Source organism: Arabidopsis thaliana, chromosome 3 (genome assembly GCF_000001735.4).
Source record: "Arabidopsis thaliana chromosome 3, partial sequence".
Lineage (NCBI taxonomy): Eukaryota > Viridiplantae > Streptophyta > Magnoliopsida > Brassicales > Brassicaceae > Arabidopsis > Arabidopsis thaliana.
The window spans coordinates 16,551,360-16,570,087 of NC_003074.8; the positions used below are offsets into that span (position 1 = coordinate 16,551,360).

Genomic DNA, 18,728 nt, shown 5'->3' on the forward strand with positions numbered 1-18,728 from the left:
AACATTCTTTATCGACAAAGACTTGTACGTAATTGTGTAAAAATTTTATATTGGTCATTGTAATATTCATTTTTGGAGTTTAGATGTCACAGTTAGATTGATCAATGAAAGTTTCAAAATTTGGACTTTCGGTCTAAAAGATCAATACAGCCGGAGAAATTCTCAAATCTCTCAATCATATATTTCAATTTTCACTAAAATTTGTATTTGGGCTATATTGTAAGTTGGGTTGGGCTTTTATAAGTGTAAACATTTTCACCTTTTCCTAATAGGTTTTCTTACAGACGTGAGAGCTCGCTCACTCATCTTCCAACAGGCCACATACATTAGAGATTTTGCGGTTTCTTTAACAACAACTTGGACGCTATATGAACAGACGTACTAATGGTGGGAAAATAACCAAAATCAATTCGGACTATTTTCTGGTGATTTTTTAATACCCAAACTACGATACTCGGAAAATATCAATGTAAACTCACTAAAAATTTAAATTTCCAACCTAACCTATATGAAAATAGCCAAAATCAACATATGTCAAAACGGTGTTAGTTAATCACTTAACGGCGATGAATCAGCCGACATCGTGGCAATGACAAGGCATCGTAGTTGAGTAATACGACTTTGTTTCGTGAGTTTAGGGTTCTTGAATCAAAGAATCGATAAAGTAATCGCCAATGAATCTTCGATTCGAGAACCCTAAGCTCACGAAACGACATTGTTTTACTGAACTTCGATGCCCCGTCATTGCCACAGTATTGGCTGACTCATCGTCTTAAGCGGTCAACTAACATCGTTTCAGCATATGTTGACTTTGGCTATTTAAATATAGTGTAGATTGAGAATTTGAATTTTTAATGAGTTTAGGTTGATATATACTCAATATTATAGTTTAGGTATGAAAAAATCGCCAACAAATAATCTAGGTTGATTTTGACCATTTTCCCTACTAATAGTGATATATTCTTTTGCAAAAATCTTACAAAAACATTTCTGAAAAAGTAAAATGATCGTAACGTCGATTAGCTTAAGTTAACGATGTTAGTATTGATTCGAAAATATTATATGGTAAAAACCTTCGAAATGTGATTTTTTCTTTTATGGATAACTGAGAGAATCTCAAACCAAACTTCAGCCTATGTGGAATCCAATCATTGTACAAAATATTAGCCCATTAGCCTATGTGGTGAGTTTTCATGAAGATAGATTCATATATAAATTCGTCTAGTGAGAAGAAGAGAAGTATTTTCTCCATCTTATATGAAATTATTCTAAGAATCCATTTGTGTTTTCAGTGATAAGGTAAATCTCTTTAATCTTTTACATTTTTTGCACAATAACTTTTTTATGAGCTATTCAATTTCTAATTAATTTTATCTATTTTAGTAAACTTTCGGATTCTCCCACTCTAACAGCAGTAGAGAACTTTTGCTTGTATTTTTTGTATAGTTACTTCAAAGATTTGAACATTTAGGGACAAAGTCTAGGCCCTCTTAAAAGGCTTAAAGCCTCAAGGATTCAGTTTTCTTTATGCTTTTGAGACTCTTTGGTTATATATAATTTTGAAGAACCAAAAGAACTTGAGTTCTTGAACTAGTTGGTCTTGAGTTCGAATCCTTGGATGGCCATAAAGTTTATTTATTTATTTAATAAATATGTTTGTTAATGGGCTTAATTTGCTTTAGATAACAAAACACTTTGAGCGGTCCTGCATAATGGAAGTGAAAACAATAAAATAGACGACAATCAACTTCATGTTTTATTTGTAATTAATTTTTTCCAACTTGTATTTTTCACTTAATATTATAGCAAGACCATGTATAAAGTTCTAATGATTTATAAGATCAGATTATTAAAATGAAATTTGTATTAATAATATGCAAATTTCCTAACGGACGAATTTCAAAACTAGTCATAATTGGATGTTAAAATTCGGTTCTATTTTAAGAACTGATATGGACCGTTGATCTAACGACGTTGTGTATATACACAGAGATACATCTACATATACATTTTTGCAGCCATTTTAGCAAATAATTCCTTAAGTTGGAACTTATTTACAATGTCATGCCACTAACATTTAATGTTTTAACAAACTTATTTTTAAATCTAAATATAAAATCGATTATGTTACTAAAATTTAGGAAACTAAAAGAAAAAATCACAAAAATAATTAAATCTTTCCAAATCTAAACTACAATATACTACACACTAACATTCCTTTTAAGGGATCAATTAGCAATAATCACGAAAATTTTTCCTTTTAAATCATTTATTTTCAGTTAATAAAATAAATCAAACCTTATATTACAATATATGCGTCAATATTTTCTTTTGAAAAATTAATTACGTAACATTTTAAAATTTTGAAACAATAATTATTTCCAAATCCACATGTTTCGTTTTAAATTTGCAATTGTACAAAATAATTATCACTACCTAAAATTTTCTTTTCTTATTTTTATTAAATTTTGTTCTTTTTTTGGTAAAATAAATTGGACATGTATTAAGCTGATATTGCTGACTCAAATAATGTTAACAAAATGCCCAAATTTAGGCTATTAAAATAATAAAAAAGTTAGTAAAAAACACAAGTATATCAATCCCAAATTATGATTAAACTAAATATTTATATATAATAACTATCAAAAAATAGCATTATATACATATTAAAAAATTAAAGTACCTTTTTAAAATACTTTTGTGTTATAAAGTAAGAATTTACAAAAAATGTCATCACATTAAAGTCAAAAACAATTTTTATTTTTAAATATTATTGATATATTTTAACTTTATAAAAAATTATTAATATTTAAACTTATTAAAAATTAAAATATCATGAAATGAAAAATATAGCGAGACGGGTTTGGATTGATATGAAATATAGCGAGACGGGTTTAGATTGATATAACACATGTTAAATATTTATTTTCTTATTCTATCATCACCAATTTTTTTAGTCACAATATAAATATAAAATTATATAACTTTAATACTAAATTAAAAACAATAAAATTTAATATTATTATATAAATATATATATATATAAATAAAACATTTGCCCCGTGGTGTACCATGGGTTAAATCCTAGTACATATTTTATTTCATCAAACTGTGAATTGTTCTTATCAGAAAACCAGTTTATGTGAAATTGTTAGAATTATGTATCAAGATATGGTTGTTATACTGAGGACCAAAGCATTGACCATACCCATAATGTCCTTTAAACTAAAAAAGTGGCCTCTCGGTATTCTAAGAGTCGATCTTTGTCCAGTGAAAACCAAAGCAAATAATGCTTTCAGTTTCATTCATCATTGGAAGTTGAAGCTGACATGACTAAGTCTAAGTCATGAGAAACAAATGATACGTATTTTTATCAAAGTGTGGTAACTAGTTTAATTTCTATACTATTATCCACTTTATTTCTATGACCTATCCCTAATGGTTTATACTGAGTGTCAATTTTATTTGTAACCTATAGCGTGTTCGGTGGAACAACGTTCAACGATCAACATGATGAAGCATAGAAACTAGACATTGGTCAATGTCGAGTCGATGATTGTTTTGATGTCGTGTTAATATGTGAATCAGTAAGATCATAAAAAGATTTGTAGTGAAGGTTTTGAGAATCCAAATCTTGTGGAATTGTGTTTGTCTCTACATTCTAACATATTTTTAAAAATATAATATGCAAGATTCTATCAAACAAAACATTGGATCAATTGTCTACAAATATATACGTACAATATCGATTCTATATTATAGTTTAAAAATCTATTAACATCAATATTCTATTTTTGAATAGTTTATTTGATCAAAAATTTATTTATGTTTTATTTTTGGGAGGGTCTCACTTTGGACCATTCTATATAGAATTTATAACTAGGTCGAACCATGGATGTTCAAGATATCAACTTATGTAATAACACTAGGCTATTTGCAACTATCGACAGAAGTTGAAGACCGTTTAACTATAAGAAATTTGTTTTTGCTACATGTGATATAAGAAATTTCTCTATATTTGTGTTATATAGAGAAATATTATAATATGATTTATATGGATAATGGAAGGGTGCTTACGCAGCACTTTAGCACCAAAAATTAATCTTTGATTGTTAGTGAAAGTGGTTAGTGGCCACATCTAAAAGCAATGATTTGTTTTGTTGTACATTGAATAATGGGGACATAGTTACAAAATGGAATTGGACATTTAAAAAAACTATATATATGTATAATATCGTCAAGTTGACAAATTGAGTTTTTTCCTCCCAAAACATGTTTGGACGCTCAATTTAGAAGATATCAACATGAGTAGATAGAAGTCGAGGTTTCGAAGAAATGTTGGAGTTCTAAGTCTTAGCCAAGATGATTTATTTGAAGGTGCAATCTATTTCGTATGATGGCATTATTTGGAAGAGACAATATAAATGAAATTCTCTAAAGAAAAAGGAGGATTGGATGTTGTTTTTGGTCGGAAAAGGCGTGATTAGATATTGATTATATGGCCTAAAACATAATATGCATAGTAAATTACTAACATGCAAAAAAAAAAAAAAAATATATTACAAACATGTAAAAAAAAGGAAAAAAAATTACAAACATGTAAATTTTTTGTTAATTCATCTTCATTTCTTATATTTTATAATTTAGTCAAAGCAATAATAGTTTCTTTTCGACGAAAAAGAACGAAACTTGGGTTCACTCCTTTATTCACCTCCTTTTGCATTAATCAATAAAACATGCCATGTCAAATCCTACTTAAATTACATAATAAATTAAAGCTATAATTATAAATTTAAACCGATATATAACCTTGTTTAATTACAAAATATAAACCCTAATTCTCCTTTGTAAACATAAACCGCCATTTAAACTCGTTTAATCGTAAAAAAAAACTAAACCCTAATCGTATTTCTAAACCCAAACTGACATTTAACCTCGTTAATTGTAAAATCTAAATCTGTTTATAAACCTAAACCAATTTTAACCCGTTTAATCATAAAATCTAAACCCTAATCGTACTTTCTAAACCCAAACCGATATTTAACCTCGTTTAATCATAAAATCTAAACCTTGACATTTTCTAAAAAATCCAAACCGATACATAATTTTGTTTTAATGGCAAATTAGATTTTATAATTAAATTAAATTCTTTTTATTATTATTAGGTGTTAGATTTTAATTGGGTAAAATAAAAGAGATAAATATAAGGGTTCACCACTAGGGGGTGAACCAAATATTTTTCGAGGAAAAAAGAACTTTTATGATTTATTCAATTAAACTTTTTTAATCTTTACCCTTTATTTAGCCCCTCACTTTTTTTTTTTAATTAAGTGGAAATATATCCTATACAAAAAGTAGAAACACTAGCTTGAGTATTTTCTCTAATGTAATCATAAATCCTCAAAATCACATAAATTGCATGCCCCTTTGCTACCTCAACAACAAACCCATGATCACATCATTTCTATTCCACAACTTTTGGTTCTCAAATTAAATACTCAATTTCATTTACATCCACACTTCTTATCAATTTCAATATATACATACAAAAATATGCAAAATTGAGAAAATGGTCAACATTCAATTTTAAATGCTCTCACTCGTGGACAATGCAGATGTCAAACAAACTTTGATGAAATTGTCTGCTCTAAATTATTAATTTTGTTTATCACAGAAAAATGCATAAAATATCTTAAATTTTTATTAATTGAGAATAAATCATGAACAAAAATAAATCAGTCACTTTCATGTAATTGTAACCTCTACTTTGCTTACCAACCCCACCCACATCAAACCCAAAAACCCCACCAATAATCAATCTGTTTGTCCCTATTTCCTATTATATTCCAATTTTACCCACAAGTTTTCTTTGTTACTAAAGTAACCCCACAACTTTTGTTAAGTACAAATTTTCCCGATTTGGAATTTGGTAGCAGTACAATAGTTAGTTACAGTACTAATTTTATAATCTCAAATGCTCAACATTAAAACTTTATTTAGTAAAAGAAGGCATAATCTAGAAAATATTATATGCTTCTTCTTCTCAAAAGTTATTTAGTAAAAATTGTTATTATAAGAAAACTAAACCCCCCCAAAAAAAAGAGAATTATACTTTTTAAAAATTAATCTAAGAACCCAGTCTTTTCCAAAATTGCATTTCTCACCCTACTCATATCTCTTCCTTTCAATGTCCTCCCAATTCCTTCATGCACAGAGAACGAAGCCATTCTCGTCTTCGCCAAATACTCATGCGGCGGCAATTTTCCTTCGCCGCCATCGTCATCGTTTTCGATGCTTTTCCGATTCTCTTTCCCGAGAATCTTAGACCAGTTCTGTACGTTCATCGGAAGTGAAGAAGCTACTGTAGTGGTGGTTACGGTTGCCGGAGACGATTTACGGTTTGATGTGATGAGTTTCCGACGAAATTCAGGCGAATCGGAGCGGTTAGAGTATAGATCAGACTCGTCGAACTCGAATTCTGAATCTCCGGTGACGTTGTAAGTCCGATCTGTTGGAAGGAAGCGATGACTCGGGCGTTGGTAATAGCTCTTTCTCGTCGCTGTCGCCATTGAAGGAGAAGAAGTATTTTTTTTTGTTTTGTTTGGAGTTTTGGTTTTATGAGAGAAGTCTTTGAAGAGTCTCTCTGCTTTTATAAATGTTCTCGTCGATTATTTCTCTCTTTGTTAACTTCTAGTTTGTGTCAGATGAAATGACATAAATGCCCTTTTGTTTGTGGTTGAGGAATATTACATGCGTCAATGTATAATTGTTGTAGCATATTCTAAAAAAACTCAAAAACTTTTGTTTTACGGTTTAGTTTTAAATTAAAAGATTTCATTTTTAATGAATAATTTATAAATTCAATTAAATAATTTGTGTGAAAGATTGAACAAAACCGTAAAACCTACACTGTAGTCGTTATAAATTTACTTTAGTTTGCTTAGTTGCTTTTAGTGAAAGTTTCTATACGTTTTTTTTAAGTAAAATATCTTTCTTTTTATGGTAAAACTTTTAGTAATATTATCTTCCTAAACTTTAGTATTTATTTTTGTAGATTCCTAAATAATATGGAGAATATTCTAGGTTAAAATAAAGTTCGGTTGTCCTAGATTTTTGTTTAAGATTTGTTTCTTTTATCTTTGGCGTGTAAGTTTCAAATATACGAAGATTATAAGAAAAGAAAAAAATGATTGAGAAGATATCATTCAAAATCTTTGTTCTAAAAATCCGATTAATTGTCCGCCTAAGCACTCATCGGAGCACTTCTGCAGCGATTTGAACAATTTGCTCTAAATATTAATTTTGTTTTAAACTCACTTTAAAAATTCTAAATCGATATTTAAGTTATAGATATATCACATTTGAGTTAAAATTACTGAAAAATACAAGAGAAACTGTTAACAATATGTTGCGATAAAAAGATGCAACCATTTAAATGCGAAAGATATAAAAGTAGCTGAGAAAGATAATTGTCTAAAAAAATAATAATAAATATTTTAACCAAAAAATGTGATAAAAATACACAACCGTAAATATTTTAATGAAAAGTTGAGATAAAAATGCAATCGTTTATAAATACAAAAACACATTTATTCAGATTGTTATTATTATTAGATTATGTGATAATTGATAAGATTCAAATTTTGGTAAAGAAATTTTATAGTAATGGATGGTTAACTACTTAACTTAAAGATACCTTCTTCGTTTGTTATTTAAATAATACATAATTTAAAGAATTATACTTTTGCTCAAAAAAAAATTATTTACTTTGTTCCATTTTGTTATTAAACCAAGTAATTCAGTCTACATTTTCAACAAAATAAATGTGACGCTAGCATCTTAATTGTATATTTCTTGTCATACCGTCTACTGTTTATTATCATTTATTCTGTTAAAATGTCTTTTCAGTATAAATATGAACTAATGTTTTCATTTAAAAAAACATTCCTACCAACTATCTTTTTTCTTTTCTTTATAACTTGAAAATTTGTGTCTGGCATAAATCTTTCGGAACAAAATTATCTTTCTCAATGCGAAATCAGATTTTATGTTATTTTTATAATCGATTTTCGATTGAAAACATTGAGAACAAAGTTATTACAAAGTAAATTATTGTCCAACTATCTAACTAGTTAGGCCAACCCATATAAGAAAAAAATAACCGACTTTGAATTGAATATATAGTAAGTATGATGATGGCCCAATAAGGATTCCAACCTTCGTATTTCGAAGTGAAGTAATCTTTCAAAAGTTCCAATGTGAGAAAGCCCAATCTCAACTACAGCATCAACGAAGCCCATTTAAAACATATCCACCCATGCAATCGGATCCGCGAAGATTTGTTACCAAAATCCGCGTGTTTTACCGGAATACATGTATATCTTGATCCAACCGGGCTAACCAGGATCCGCATTCTTAGTGAGATTTTGAAAACTACCCTATTTTTGAGTTTTTATTTGAAAATACACTTTTCCTATTTTAAATCAATTTTGTCTAGATTTAAAATAAAAGATGTTTTTTTAATAAATTAAAACAAAATTTGAAATTTAGAAAAAAAAAAAGTAATAAGAATAATTTCGTGCTCTTAATTCTTATTATGTTTTCATTTCAACTATTTTTGAGATAAAGACTTATTTATTTTAGATATTAAAATTTAACAAAATAATATCTAAAAATTTTCGAAAGTCTATCACTTAATAAAGTTTATTTATTTATTTTTTTGGAGAAATTGTTTTTAAAAATATCGAGATAAGAATTCTTAATTGTTTTTTTCAACTATTTCTGAGATAAAGATTTTATTTATTTTTATTTAATATTTAAAATAGTATTTAAAATATTTTAAACTCTATCACTTAATAAAGTTTATTTTTTTTTTTACTTTTTTGACAAAATTTTTTTATAAATATTTAAGATAACAATTATCTTTAAAATTATTAGTTACATCAAATTTTTATTTATGGATTTTTTGTTGTGATTTTAAGTTTAAAATCATTTTAGTTATTCTTAAATTTTTTTTAGTGAGACTATTTATTAATTTTTTTTATTCAAAATTATTTTTTATTTTTTTAAAAGAATAGGGTATTTTTCAAATGAAAACTCAAAATAAGGCATTTTTTCAAAATTACTCTTCTTTTTATATGTGAAGCTGCCAAATTACCCTTGTACGTTTTTTATTATGTTGTCTTTGAATGGAAAAATTGCAATGGCTTACATCGTAATTAATCTACCAGAATAAGGTTTTTTATTTTGAGGATTTCCAATTAATAATATAGATAGTGTTTTCAAACTGAATCATTTATTTTATTTTATACCCTTCTAAAAAATTATAAGACATCAACTATTTTTATTTTTATTTTAATTACATTCACATTCATTCTGCGAGAGCATTCAATAAACAATGTAAATATTTTAACTAAAAATATGTATAGTTTTAGCGTAAAATGATTTTACATCTAAAAACAGTTTACGAAGTTAAACCAACGATATACCAACTACTATTAAAGATTTACTAATAATTTTGGAATCCTTAGTAATTTCAAACATGTATAAATCCTTATCTTTATAAGTGCATGAAATACTTATCTTTTAATCGGAGGGATCCTCTTAAAGAGTCTGAAACGGAGATGATGTAGTTGGTAATAATTATTTGCATTGTCCTTTTTATAATCCTTTGTTTCAAAGAATTAAGAATCGTTTAGTCAATCATCAAATAAGATTTAACACCAAAGTTCACTGTTAATTAAAGTTCATATAGCAAACATGTAAATTACTAAACCAACAAATACATTAAGGGGCTAATTAACAATAATGAAGCATGAGATGATATGTTCTGAAGCATGCGTTAATAATTATAATCAAATTGAATTTGTAATAGAGCATGTGGTGATTATAATGAATCAATCGATCTAACCAACAAATTATAAAGCATAAATTATCAACGCCATGAATTAAGAGAATACGCAAAAGCAATGGATCACTCTAATAGATCATGATAATGAAATAATATAACATAGATCTCCACTTACCAAACAAACTCAAACTATCGTCGTACCAACTAAACCAAATAATAGAATAATGGATAGTAAATTTCCACCATATAAATTTGTTAATAACAAACATCGAATAAAGCAACTGAACTGAAGCAATAAATCATATTCACACCATGTTTATGATACGATAACATAAAAAATAAAGTAATAATTGATAACAAACAAATCTCCATGCTATCATTGAATTAGTACATCGAATAATTAATTATAGCATAAACGATTATAAGCATAAGCATTAGGCGATAATCCTACTATATTATTTGGGAAGTACATTTTAAATGTAACCTTAATTTTTGTAAGTAATTACATAGGTATGCCATTAGAAATAAAATTTTAAAGAGTAAATTAATTTATCTTTTCAAGGATTAAAAAGTCAAATACTAATTTAAATAATTAAAATTAATTAAAAAACGAAATTATTATTAATTTCTAAAAATAATAACCAATCAAAATCAACATATAAGATTTGATATCTAAATTTTATTTAATTTAATTTAATTAGAAAAACGAAATACATTATTAATTTCCAAAAAGTAACCAATTAAAATCAACAAATTATATTTGATATCTAAATTATCATATTAATGTTTTATTAATTATTATAGTTCACTTATCATCTTTATATGATTCTATTTTTGCGGAAAAATAATATTAAGAAAACTTTCTACTGAGTAACGGGTCATAATTTGAAATATTTCTATTCAATTTCATACATATTATATTGAAAATTTATAATCTTATATACTACAATAATTAATAACATATTAGATGTGATTCAATTTTTAATACAAGCTGGAAAATCTTAGAATTGACGGGTTCAGATCGATATTAATACAAGATGGTATACTACACATGAAACTCTTAAATTAAGAATCAAACTACAAGTGTATAATTCTAAACACTAAACAATATAGATAATATCAACAAAACATATACAACTCACAGTTTACTATACATTTAAAATCAAATAAAATAATATCATATATTTTTAAATCATCTTTACAATAAAAGTTTTTAGTTTAACTAAAATATAAGCGTACTTGCGGTATACTGCAGGTTAATATCTAGATTATAGGGCTTATTGGATCTAAAGACGGATCATCAAAGATTTCCTAAACTGAAGCAAAATATACTGAATATTCAAATATCTATCTGTTACCAAATTATAAACAAATAAGTCAATTTAATATTTTATATACGAAATCAATTAAATCTTAATCACATAAAAATTAGCACAAAAAAAAAGTATTCAACAATTACAAAATTATCAAATCTTTGTATTATATAAGTTTTGATACTATATTCGAATAAAATGTAATATACTTTTTCAATTTGAATTCTTTAACTAATTTAAGCTAACTAATATATTTGCTAATCTTATACCTATAAAAACCGACTATAGTTTCTTATCTCTATAGTATTTTTGCAAGACTTTTTTGGTGGATTTGGATAAAAGTGCATTCGGGTCATATGGTACATTCCCCTATTAAATAAATATGGTGCACTCCTATGTTATTAGCTAAAAATTTTAGATTATAATTCAGAGTCATATCATAAATAAAATTAATATTAATAAAATAAATGACTTTTTAGCAAGACGGATTTGGAGGGACGGGTTTTTTGAATCAACATTAATAAAAAAGTAAAATATAATAAATAACTTTAAATTATTATTTTTAAGACCATTAATATTAAACATATCAAATCATCCTAATTTAGAAAAGGTTATATAAAACCAAAAAGTTATGTAATATGTATAATGTTACTATATATAAAATTAAACTATAAAATATAAATGTATTAGAGAATGATACAATTTGCAAAAAATTTTATATATAATAAATAATTCTTACATTTTAAAAATTAATACTTTAAAAAAAAATCACGGGACGGGTAAAGAAATTACAGAACGGGTTTTATTTTGGAATTGAGTTATATGGTGGTTGTATTTGAATCAATATTTATAAAATTTTAAAATATTATTAATATGTTGTTTTAATAAGGGTTAAAACTTCAGATTTTTAACAATTATCTCATGGATTCGTGGTATACCGTTACTTAATAACAATTATAAATTGTAAAATATAAATATTTTATAAAAATAAAATTTGCAAGTTTTAATAAATATTACTTAAAAAAAATAAATAGTCCCGCGGTATACCGCGGGTTAAAATCTAGTTATAAAGTATATAGCAAAACTTATCTCTAGAATAATCCGTGAGTGTGATGTGTGATCGGAAAACGTAAACGTTAGAAAAAGGGAGACAATGTTTATCTAGACAAGTGATCGGAGATCAGAGATAACGTCCGCTAATGATTTTTTATTCAGTCCTCTTCTACAAACCTCGAAGACGGTGGTTTTCTATCGATGGGAAGAGTGAAGCTGTAAGTCCGAGACATCGTCAAAGAAAGAATACGGCATTGATTTAGGAACTCATGGCTTAGTCTTAGAACTTTGTTTACTAGATCTGGTAGGGTTTGGTCAGATTTTCTTTTAGTTCAAGCGGCTAGCTAACGTGTTGTGAACAATTAGGTTTTAGGGAGTTGTTTTCTCTGTTACTAATCTATTCACTAGGTTGATGACGTGAGTCTAAAATATATGAAGATTATAAGAAAAGAAAAACTGATTGAGAAGATAACATTCAAAACCCTTGTTCTAAAAATCGTCCGCCTAGGCGCTCATCGGAGCACATGCGCGGTGATTTGACCAATTTGCTCAACAAATCAGATTTTTTTTAAAAACTCACTTTTAAAGTTCTAAATCTATATTTTAGTTATAGATCTATCACATTTGACTTAAAATCATTAAAAATATAAGAGAAACTGTTAATAATCTTGAGTAAGAGAGAAAACGGCGAAAATTAGGTTTACTATCGCCCAAAAATTAGAGAAAAAGACGAAGGTAATTAGGTAATTTCGTATTTCATTAAATCAAAAATCAAAAAGAAGGCAAAACACAGCGTTTTGAGGTTCAAACCGTGTTGGGCCGAGTTTAATAGATGCAAATAACCATTAGACCAAATCATTTCTTTGGAATATGGTTGAATATTCAGTATATATACATATATGAATATAGAATATTAAAAACTATTCCCGATTAATTTCCGTTTAATTTCCGATTTTTTTGCCAGACACTAGGCCCACCCCAAAGGCATATTTGAATCGATCGATCCGTATGACATGATCTTGTGTGATACGGTTGTGTATAAGAGTTAGATATGCATTCATATTTCAAAAACGTAGAGCCGTACGGATTTTTCTAGAAGGTTCAAAGTAGTCTAACTCGAAAAAGTAGGTATACGGAAATTATGAAGAGATACACATGATAGTTGTTGATACGCTTATATAGACATTTACCATCCATGAGTCAAATATCAGTTTTATTCAAAGACACCAAAAGACGAATTTCAGTGGCTGATTTACGAACCTAATTCCATCAAACCAAACACAAAAATACAACAAATAAATCCAATTAATGTATTGAAGGATCAAGAACTTGACCCATGAACAAAATCACTCCACTCTTCTCTTCTCTCACTGTGAATAGAAATGGATGATCAGCTACGAAATCTCCCATCAACAACATGTCCTTTGTCATGCTGGCAACAGAAACGGCTGCAGCTTCAGTTCCCTCTTCATCCACCTCAATGCAAGCTTTGTGAAAAACATTTGAGACGAACAAATTCTCAGCGACGCATAGATTCTCGGGAATGGAAGGCGACTCAACCATCTCGGTTAGACTACCATGTGTAAATGGTAAAGTCAGCCCCATTTCCTTCAAAACATCTGAAGCTTTAAACTCGAAAGAGAACTTAAACTTTGGAATCTTGAAAGCTTCCGTTAATATACGTTGGCGCGGAATATGGTTATCAAGAAATCGGGGTTTGGAGCTTATTTCCTCAAGAAGAGTAGGTAATCCATCTCTATCATTAGGAAGATAAATGTACATGGCGAATTGACGTTGATCTTCTACATAAGGAAGACGCAAAACTTTGAAACCATCATAATATTCTAGGTATTGCTTCTTGTAATTGGTCATGAAGGGGACTTTCACCATGGTGCCGTCAAGAAGATGAAAATCGTAACTTTTTGTTAACTTTGCATCAAATTTTTTGCTCCAAGCTCCTTTGAAGTACACTGCATTAGCAAGTATTAGCATACTTTCACGGATAGTCTTGATAGAATCGTCTGAAAGAATCTCTTTGATGAGTCCATTGGTGTGGACTTCAGCCCATGCATTCACTTCATTAATCACTTCAGCAGGCTTCAACATAAGTGAACAACAAATTACCAATCACAATGAGGAAATTGGAACATTACTCTTAGGTATCTCACATCTAAATTAAGATGGAACCTAAAAAAAAAATATATGTTATAGACCTAATTCGATCATGATTTTTTTTTTTTTTTTGACAAGGTTATGCAATTGCTAATTAAATTAAAGTTGGAAACTCATGAAACCTTGTCACCTAATAATTGATTTGAGGCAAAGAAAAGTTCAATAAGAATTGCGAAGAACATAGAGGAGTTACCTTGGTTGCGAAGTCAACTTGATTACAAGTAGCGTTATAGGAGTTCTCCAAAAGATCTTTAAAGGAAGGTTTGAAGGATAAAGATTTGTCAATCCATACACCATAAGCCGTAGATAAGTGCAAGTCACTTCTCTCCATTCCATCATTTAAGGCAACAGATACGGTTTTCGCTAAGACTGCGTTGAGGTAATCCGATGAGGGTAACATGATGAATGATAAGATTTGTTCTTTGGTGACGCAGTTGGAACCAGCGGCAATCAGGCAGAGCAAAACGTTGATTGACATTGGTGAGAAGACAAGGTTGGAGCCGTTGGCAACGGTAGGGATGACATGCTTTGCTAGTAATACCATGACGTCGGTTTGATTCTCCATTGATTTTCCCAACTCCATGGTTTGTTCTTTCTTTTTTCTTTTCCAAACGAGAAAGACGTGGGGACGAATGGTGATGAATATCATATATATCTTGTTTCAAAATAAATTTGAATAGTCATCGAACTCATCACCTTGGCCACGATTACAAAGTAAATCTTATTTAAAGTCGAAAACAAAGATTTGTGGGGTTAGAAAGCCAATAAGATGGCAAAACAAATATTTTTCTAAATGTTTCTTCATAGTATTTGCCATTTTACTAAATCGAAAACACAAAAACTATTTAAAAATAAATCAGTAGCTAATATATGCGGTATGTTCTTTGATTTGACCCCATGATTTGATTTGGTTGAGATCTTGGACCAAACTCCTACCAATGAAGAAGAAGAGGAGGAAGAAGAAGAGGAAGAGGAAGAGTATTGATTACCTCATGCATTTCAGTGCATCTTATATCGTGTATGCTTTTCTCTACTTAACAACATTAGTATTATCATATCTTATGGTTTGTGTGACTAATCAGACATAACATTTAGTATAAGCAATTCATATCCATCTCAAATTGATTCATCATGATCATGTCAAATTATCTGTTGACATTCATAAGTTGGGGAATTTTGGAGATCAATAGTAAAAACTAGATCATAGACACACGGCACTGTTGGAATATTGAGAGAGAATGAAGAAAAACAGAGCAAGAGACATTTGTCTTGTAAACAAGACTTTCTTTTATTAAAACTGAAGCTTGTTATTTTCTCGACTGTTTTTACATAAGACAACATACACACTTATATAGATGTATACATAACTAACTACATAACCAACTACATAACCGTTGGTAACAGTTTTAACTTCTCCGATAAGTTATGTCTCTTACTCACACCCATTCGTAGTGTATGATATGTAACACATAACATCCATTGCCTTTAAATATAAACTATAGCATATATGATATTTTAATCATGGACTCAATTCTAACAGAAACATCTTTGCAATTGAACTAAATAAGAAGGTACGATTTTGACATCGCTAGCTTCAGATTATGGTGTTTCATAGACTGCTGTTCTTAGTTAGATAATCAAATTTTTGTAACCGGCATTATTCAGTTCACAGTTAATAAATATGCATCCAGAATCACTTATTGAAAAATAAGAGTAACCACATAAAGATGGAAATACAGTATTAAAATTAAGAATACCAGAACTATGTGGTTATCTAAGATGCATGTAAACGGAAACAGATTTGCAGAAGTGAAACATTCAAAACGATGAAACGATTTAAAAAAAAAGAAATGGGAAACATCTAGAAACGTAGTTCCTAATTTTTGTGACATATTTTCGTCAGGGCCGGCTCTTGAGGAGAGCAAGAGGAGCAAATGTTCTATGTCCAAATTTTTGTGGATAAATTTAAAGGTCCAAATGTATTATTTAATACGAAGAAATGATCATTTTAAAGATTTTTTAGCATGAAAAAAGTTCAAAACATTTTTTAGTACGAAAAAAAAGCCAATGATTAAAATTTTAAATATTTTTTTAGCATGAAAAATTGTTTAATTTTTTTTTTAGTATGCAAAAATTCATTTTAAAGAATTATACCAGAACTCTTAATTTATTGAACAAGCCCTGATTTTCGTGCTTCAAAATGGATTCTATATCTGTATTATGCATTTTTCCTACCTCGAAAACTAAGGATATCTTTACTTTCGTTTCGAAGCTACGAAAAGTTAACTTCGTGGTGAGGAGAAGCAAGATCATATAAACTTTATATGCTGCTAAATGAATTTTGTTAACCAAAAAGTTTTTTTCTGTTAAAAAAGTTTGAGAAATGCAAATAGCATTGTTCTTTGTTACTTTCTCTTAATCGTCCAAACTAGGCTTGGGCATTCGGTTAACCATTCGGTTTCGGTTCAGTTGCGCATGGTTTCGGTTATTTTAGTTATAGTAATATAAGAACCATTTGGATATTTGAGGAATTTTGGTTCGGTTCGGTTCGGATATCTTTCGGTTCGGTTTGAATATTAAACTTGGTAACCATAAATAAACCAAAACCAAAATAACCGACTAAAAACCGAAACAACCAAAAAAATTGACCAATAACCGATATAGAACGTCTGTAAAAAAAACCTATTCACAACTCATAAAGATGCAAATATGGTCCATACTCTCCATAATATTAAAATACATGATTCACAAAACTAATAAAGAGAAGAACATAGTTAAGTGTCAATACATACAATATATGTGATATATTATCTATCATACATATATGCTTTGGTTATCCTTTGGTTATCGGTTACTAACCTAACCGAAACCGAAACCGGAATCTAAGACATATAATATCCAGCCGGTTTATTTTAAGCTATCCAAACTCGAACCGAACTATGTTTTTCGGTTCGGTTCGGTTCGGTTAATCGGTTAGCGGTTTTTTTCCCAGGCCTAGCCCAAACCATTGCGAGTGCCGGTGAATAAAGATACCGTGAAGGTCAGCTCTTCACGTGAACCGCACGTGCCGGTTTCACGCTACGGTTCACATTTTTTACTACGCGAAAATCCTCTTTCTCCATATTTTCAAATTTAAAAAAACCAACCTGGCAAGATCAAGTGTTTCGCACCTTTCTCTATTTCCATACGTTTCCTACGTGTCACAATCTCATTAGTCGTACACTTTTCGTAGCCGCAAATCTAGCGATCGTAATAATATTCATTAATTCTCTCTTCTTCTCTTTCACTCCTAAAACCAACTTCTCCAGATCTCTCTTCTTCTACTTACTCATCATCACAACTTCTCAGAGAAAGATCTCAGAAAAAAACTTGAAAATGAAGCTCGAATTCATTATTGTTGCTATGATGCTAAGTCTCGTACTCGTCTCCGGTGAGATTTTAACTAAATCCTCACCGGCTCCGTCACCGGATCTAGCAGATTCGCCTTTAATCCACGCATCACCACCATCGAAACTCGGATCTCATAATTCTCCAGCGGAATCTCCAATTGAATACTCTTCTCCTCCAGAGCCTGAAACAGAACACTCTCCATCTCCTTCTCCGGCGAATTCTCCATCGGTTTCTCCACCATTACCGAATGATTCTCAATCTCCTTCTTCGTCTGCTTCTCCGTCTCCGTCACCGGAAGCTAGCGATGTGAATCACAGTGATATTACTGGGATCGAAGGGGAGAAGTTGCCGTCGGGAAGCGGTGGAGGAATGAGCGGCGGGAAGAAAGTTGGAGTTGCTTTTGGAGCGATTGCGGCGGTTTGTGTGGTTGGAGTCGCCGGATTTGTGTACAAGAAACGGCAAGAGAATATTCGCAGGTCTCGTTACGGTTACGCCGCCAGAGAGATTCTGTAATTAGAGAGAGAGAGAGAGATCCAGCGAGGATAGATTGATTTAATTTTGAATTTTTTGTTACTCTAAAATTCGAAAACATTTATTGATAATTATTATTTCTTTTGTATCGTGTAATCAATATTTGGAATTTTTCTTCAGATGTTTAATAATCATGCTAATATAATTAAGTTAATGATATTTGAAATTATTTTAAAGTAAATTATTATTCAGTTCAAAAATCTTTGTAATCTATATTTTATATGAATTAAATATTGAGTTCAAAAATATTGTTTGTAATCTTTGTAAATTATTATTGAGTTCAAAAATATTGTTTGATATGAATTAAATGTACATTTTATCTAATTCTTGTTAATAAATTTAATATTTTTATTTTTTAATGTATGTTTTGAATGATTTTTATTTATAATAATATATTTATAATATTTTATGCTATAAAC

At 29.2% G+C, this 18,728-nt stretch overlaps 3 protein-coding genes and 1 long non-coding RNA gene across 4 annotated transcripts; 1 reads left to right on the forward strand and 3 right to left on the reverse strand.

Moving 5' to 3' along the window:
* Window positions 1-3,836: 3,836 nt before the first annotated feature.
* Window positions 3,837-4,082, reverse strand: AT3G07075. The gene has a single exon (NR_141297.1). It is a non-coding gene; the product is annotated as an other RNA (long non-coding RNA).
* A 1,242-nt stretch (window positions 4,083-5,324) lies between these two features.
* AT3G45210 (transcription initiation factor TFIID subunit (Protein of unknown function, DUF584)) lies at window positions 5,325-6,810 on the reverse strand. The gene has a single exon (NM_114390.3). It carries the CDS (start codon window positions 6,567-6,569, stop codon window positions 6,123-6,125), a length of 447 nt encoding a protein of 148 aa, NP_190107.1. The 5' UTR covers window positions 6,570-6,810; the 3' UTR covers window positions 5,325-6,122.
* Window positions 6,811-13,521: 6,711 nt separating this feature from the next.
* On the reverse strand, window positions 13,522-14,971 carry AT3G45220 (Serine protease inhibitor (SERPIN) family protein; the record flags this gene model as incomplete). The annotated part of the gene is made up of 2 exons (NM_114391.1): window positions 13,522-14,313; window positions 14,582-14,971. The coding sequence occupies 2 exons, from the start codon at window positions 14,969-14,971 to the stop codon at window positions 13,522-13,524; spliced, it is 1,182 nt and encodes a 393-aa protein (NP_190108.1).
* Window positions 14,972-17,691: 2,720 nt separating this feature from the next.
* AT3G45230 (hydroxyproline-rich glycoprotein family protein) lies at window positions 17,692-18,501 on the forward strand. Its single transcript, NM_114392.3, has one exon — window positions 17,692-18,468. The coding sequence runs from the start codon at window positions 17,764-17,766 to the stop codon at window positions 18,289-18,291; it is 528 nt and encodes a 175-aa protein (NP_190109.1). The 5' UTR covers window positions 17,692-17,763; the 3' UTR covers window positions 18,292-18,468.
* The last annotated feature ends 227 nt before the right edge of the window (window positions 18,502-18,728 follow it).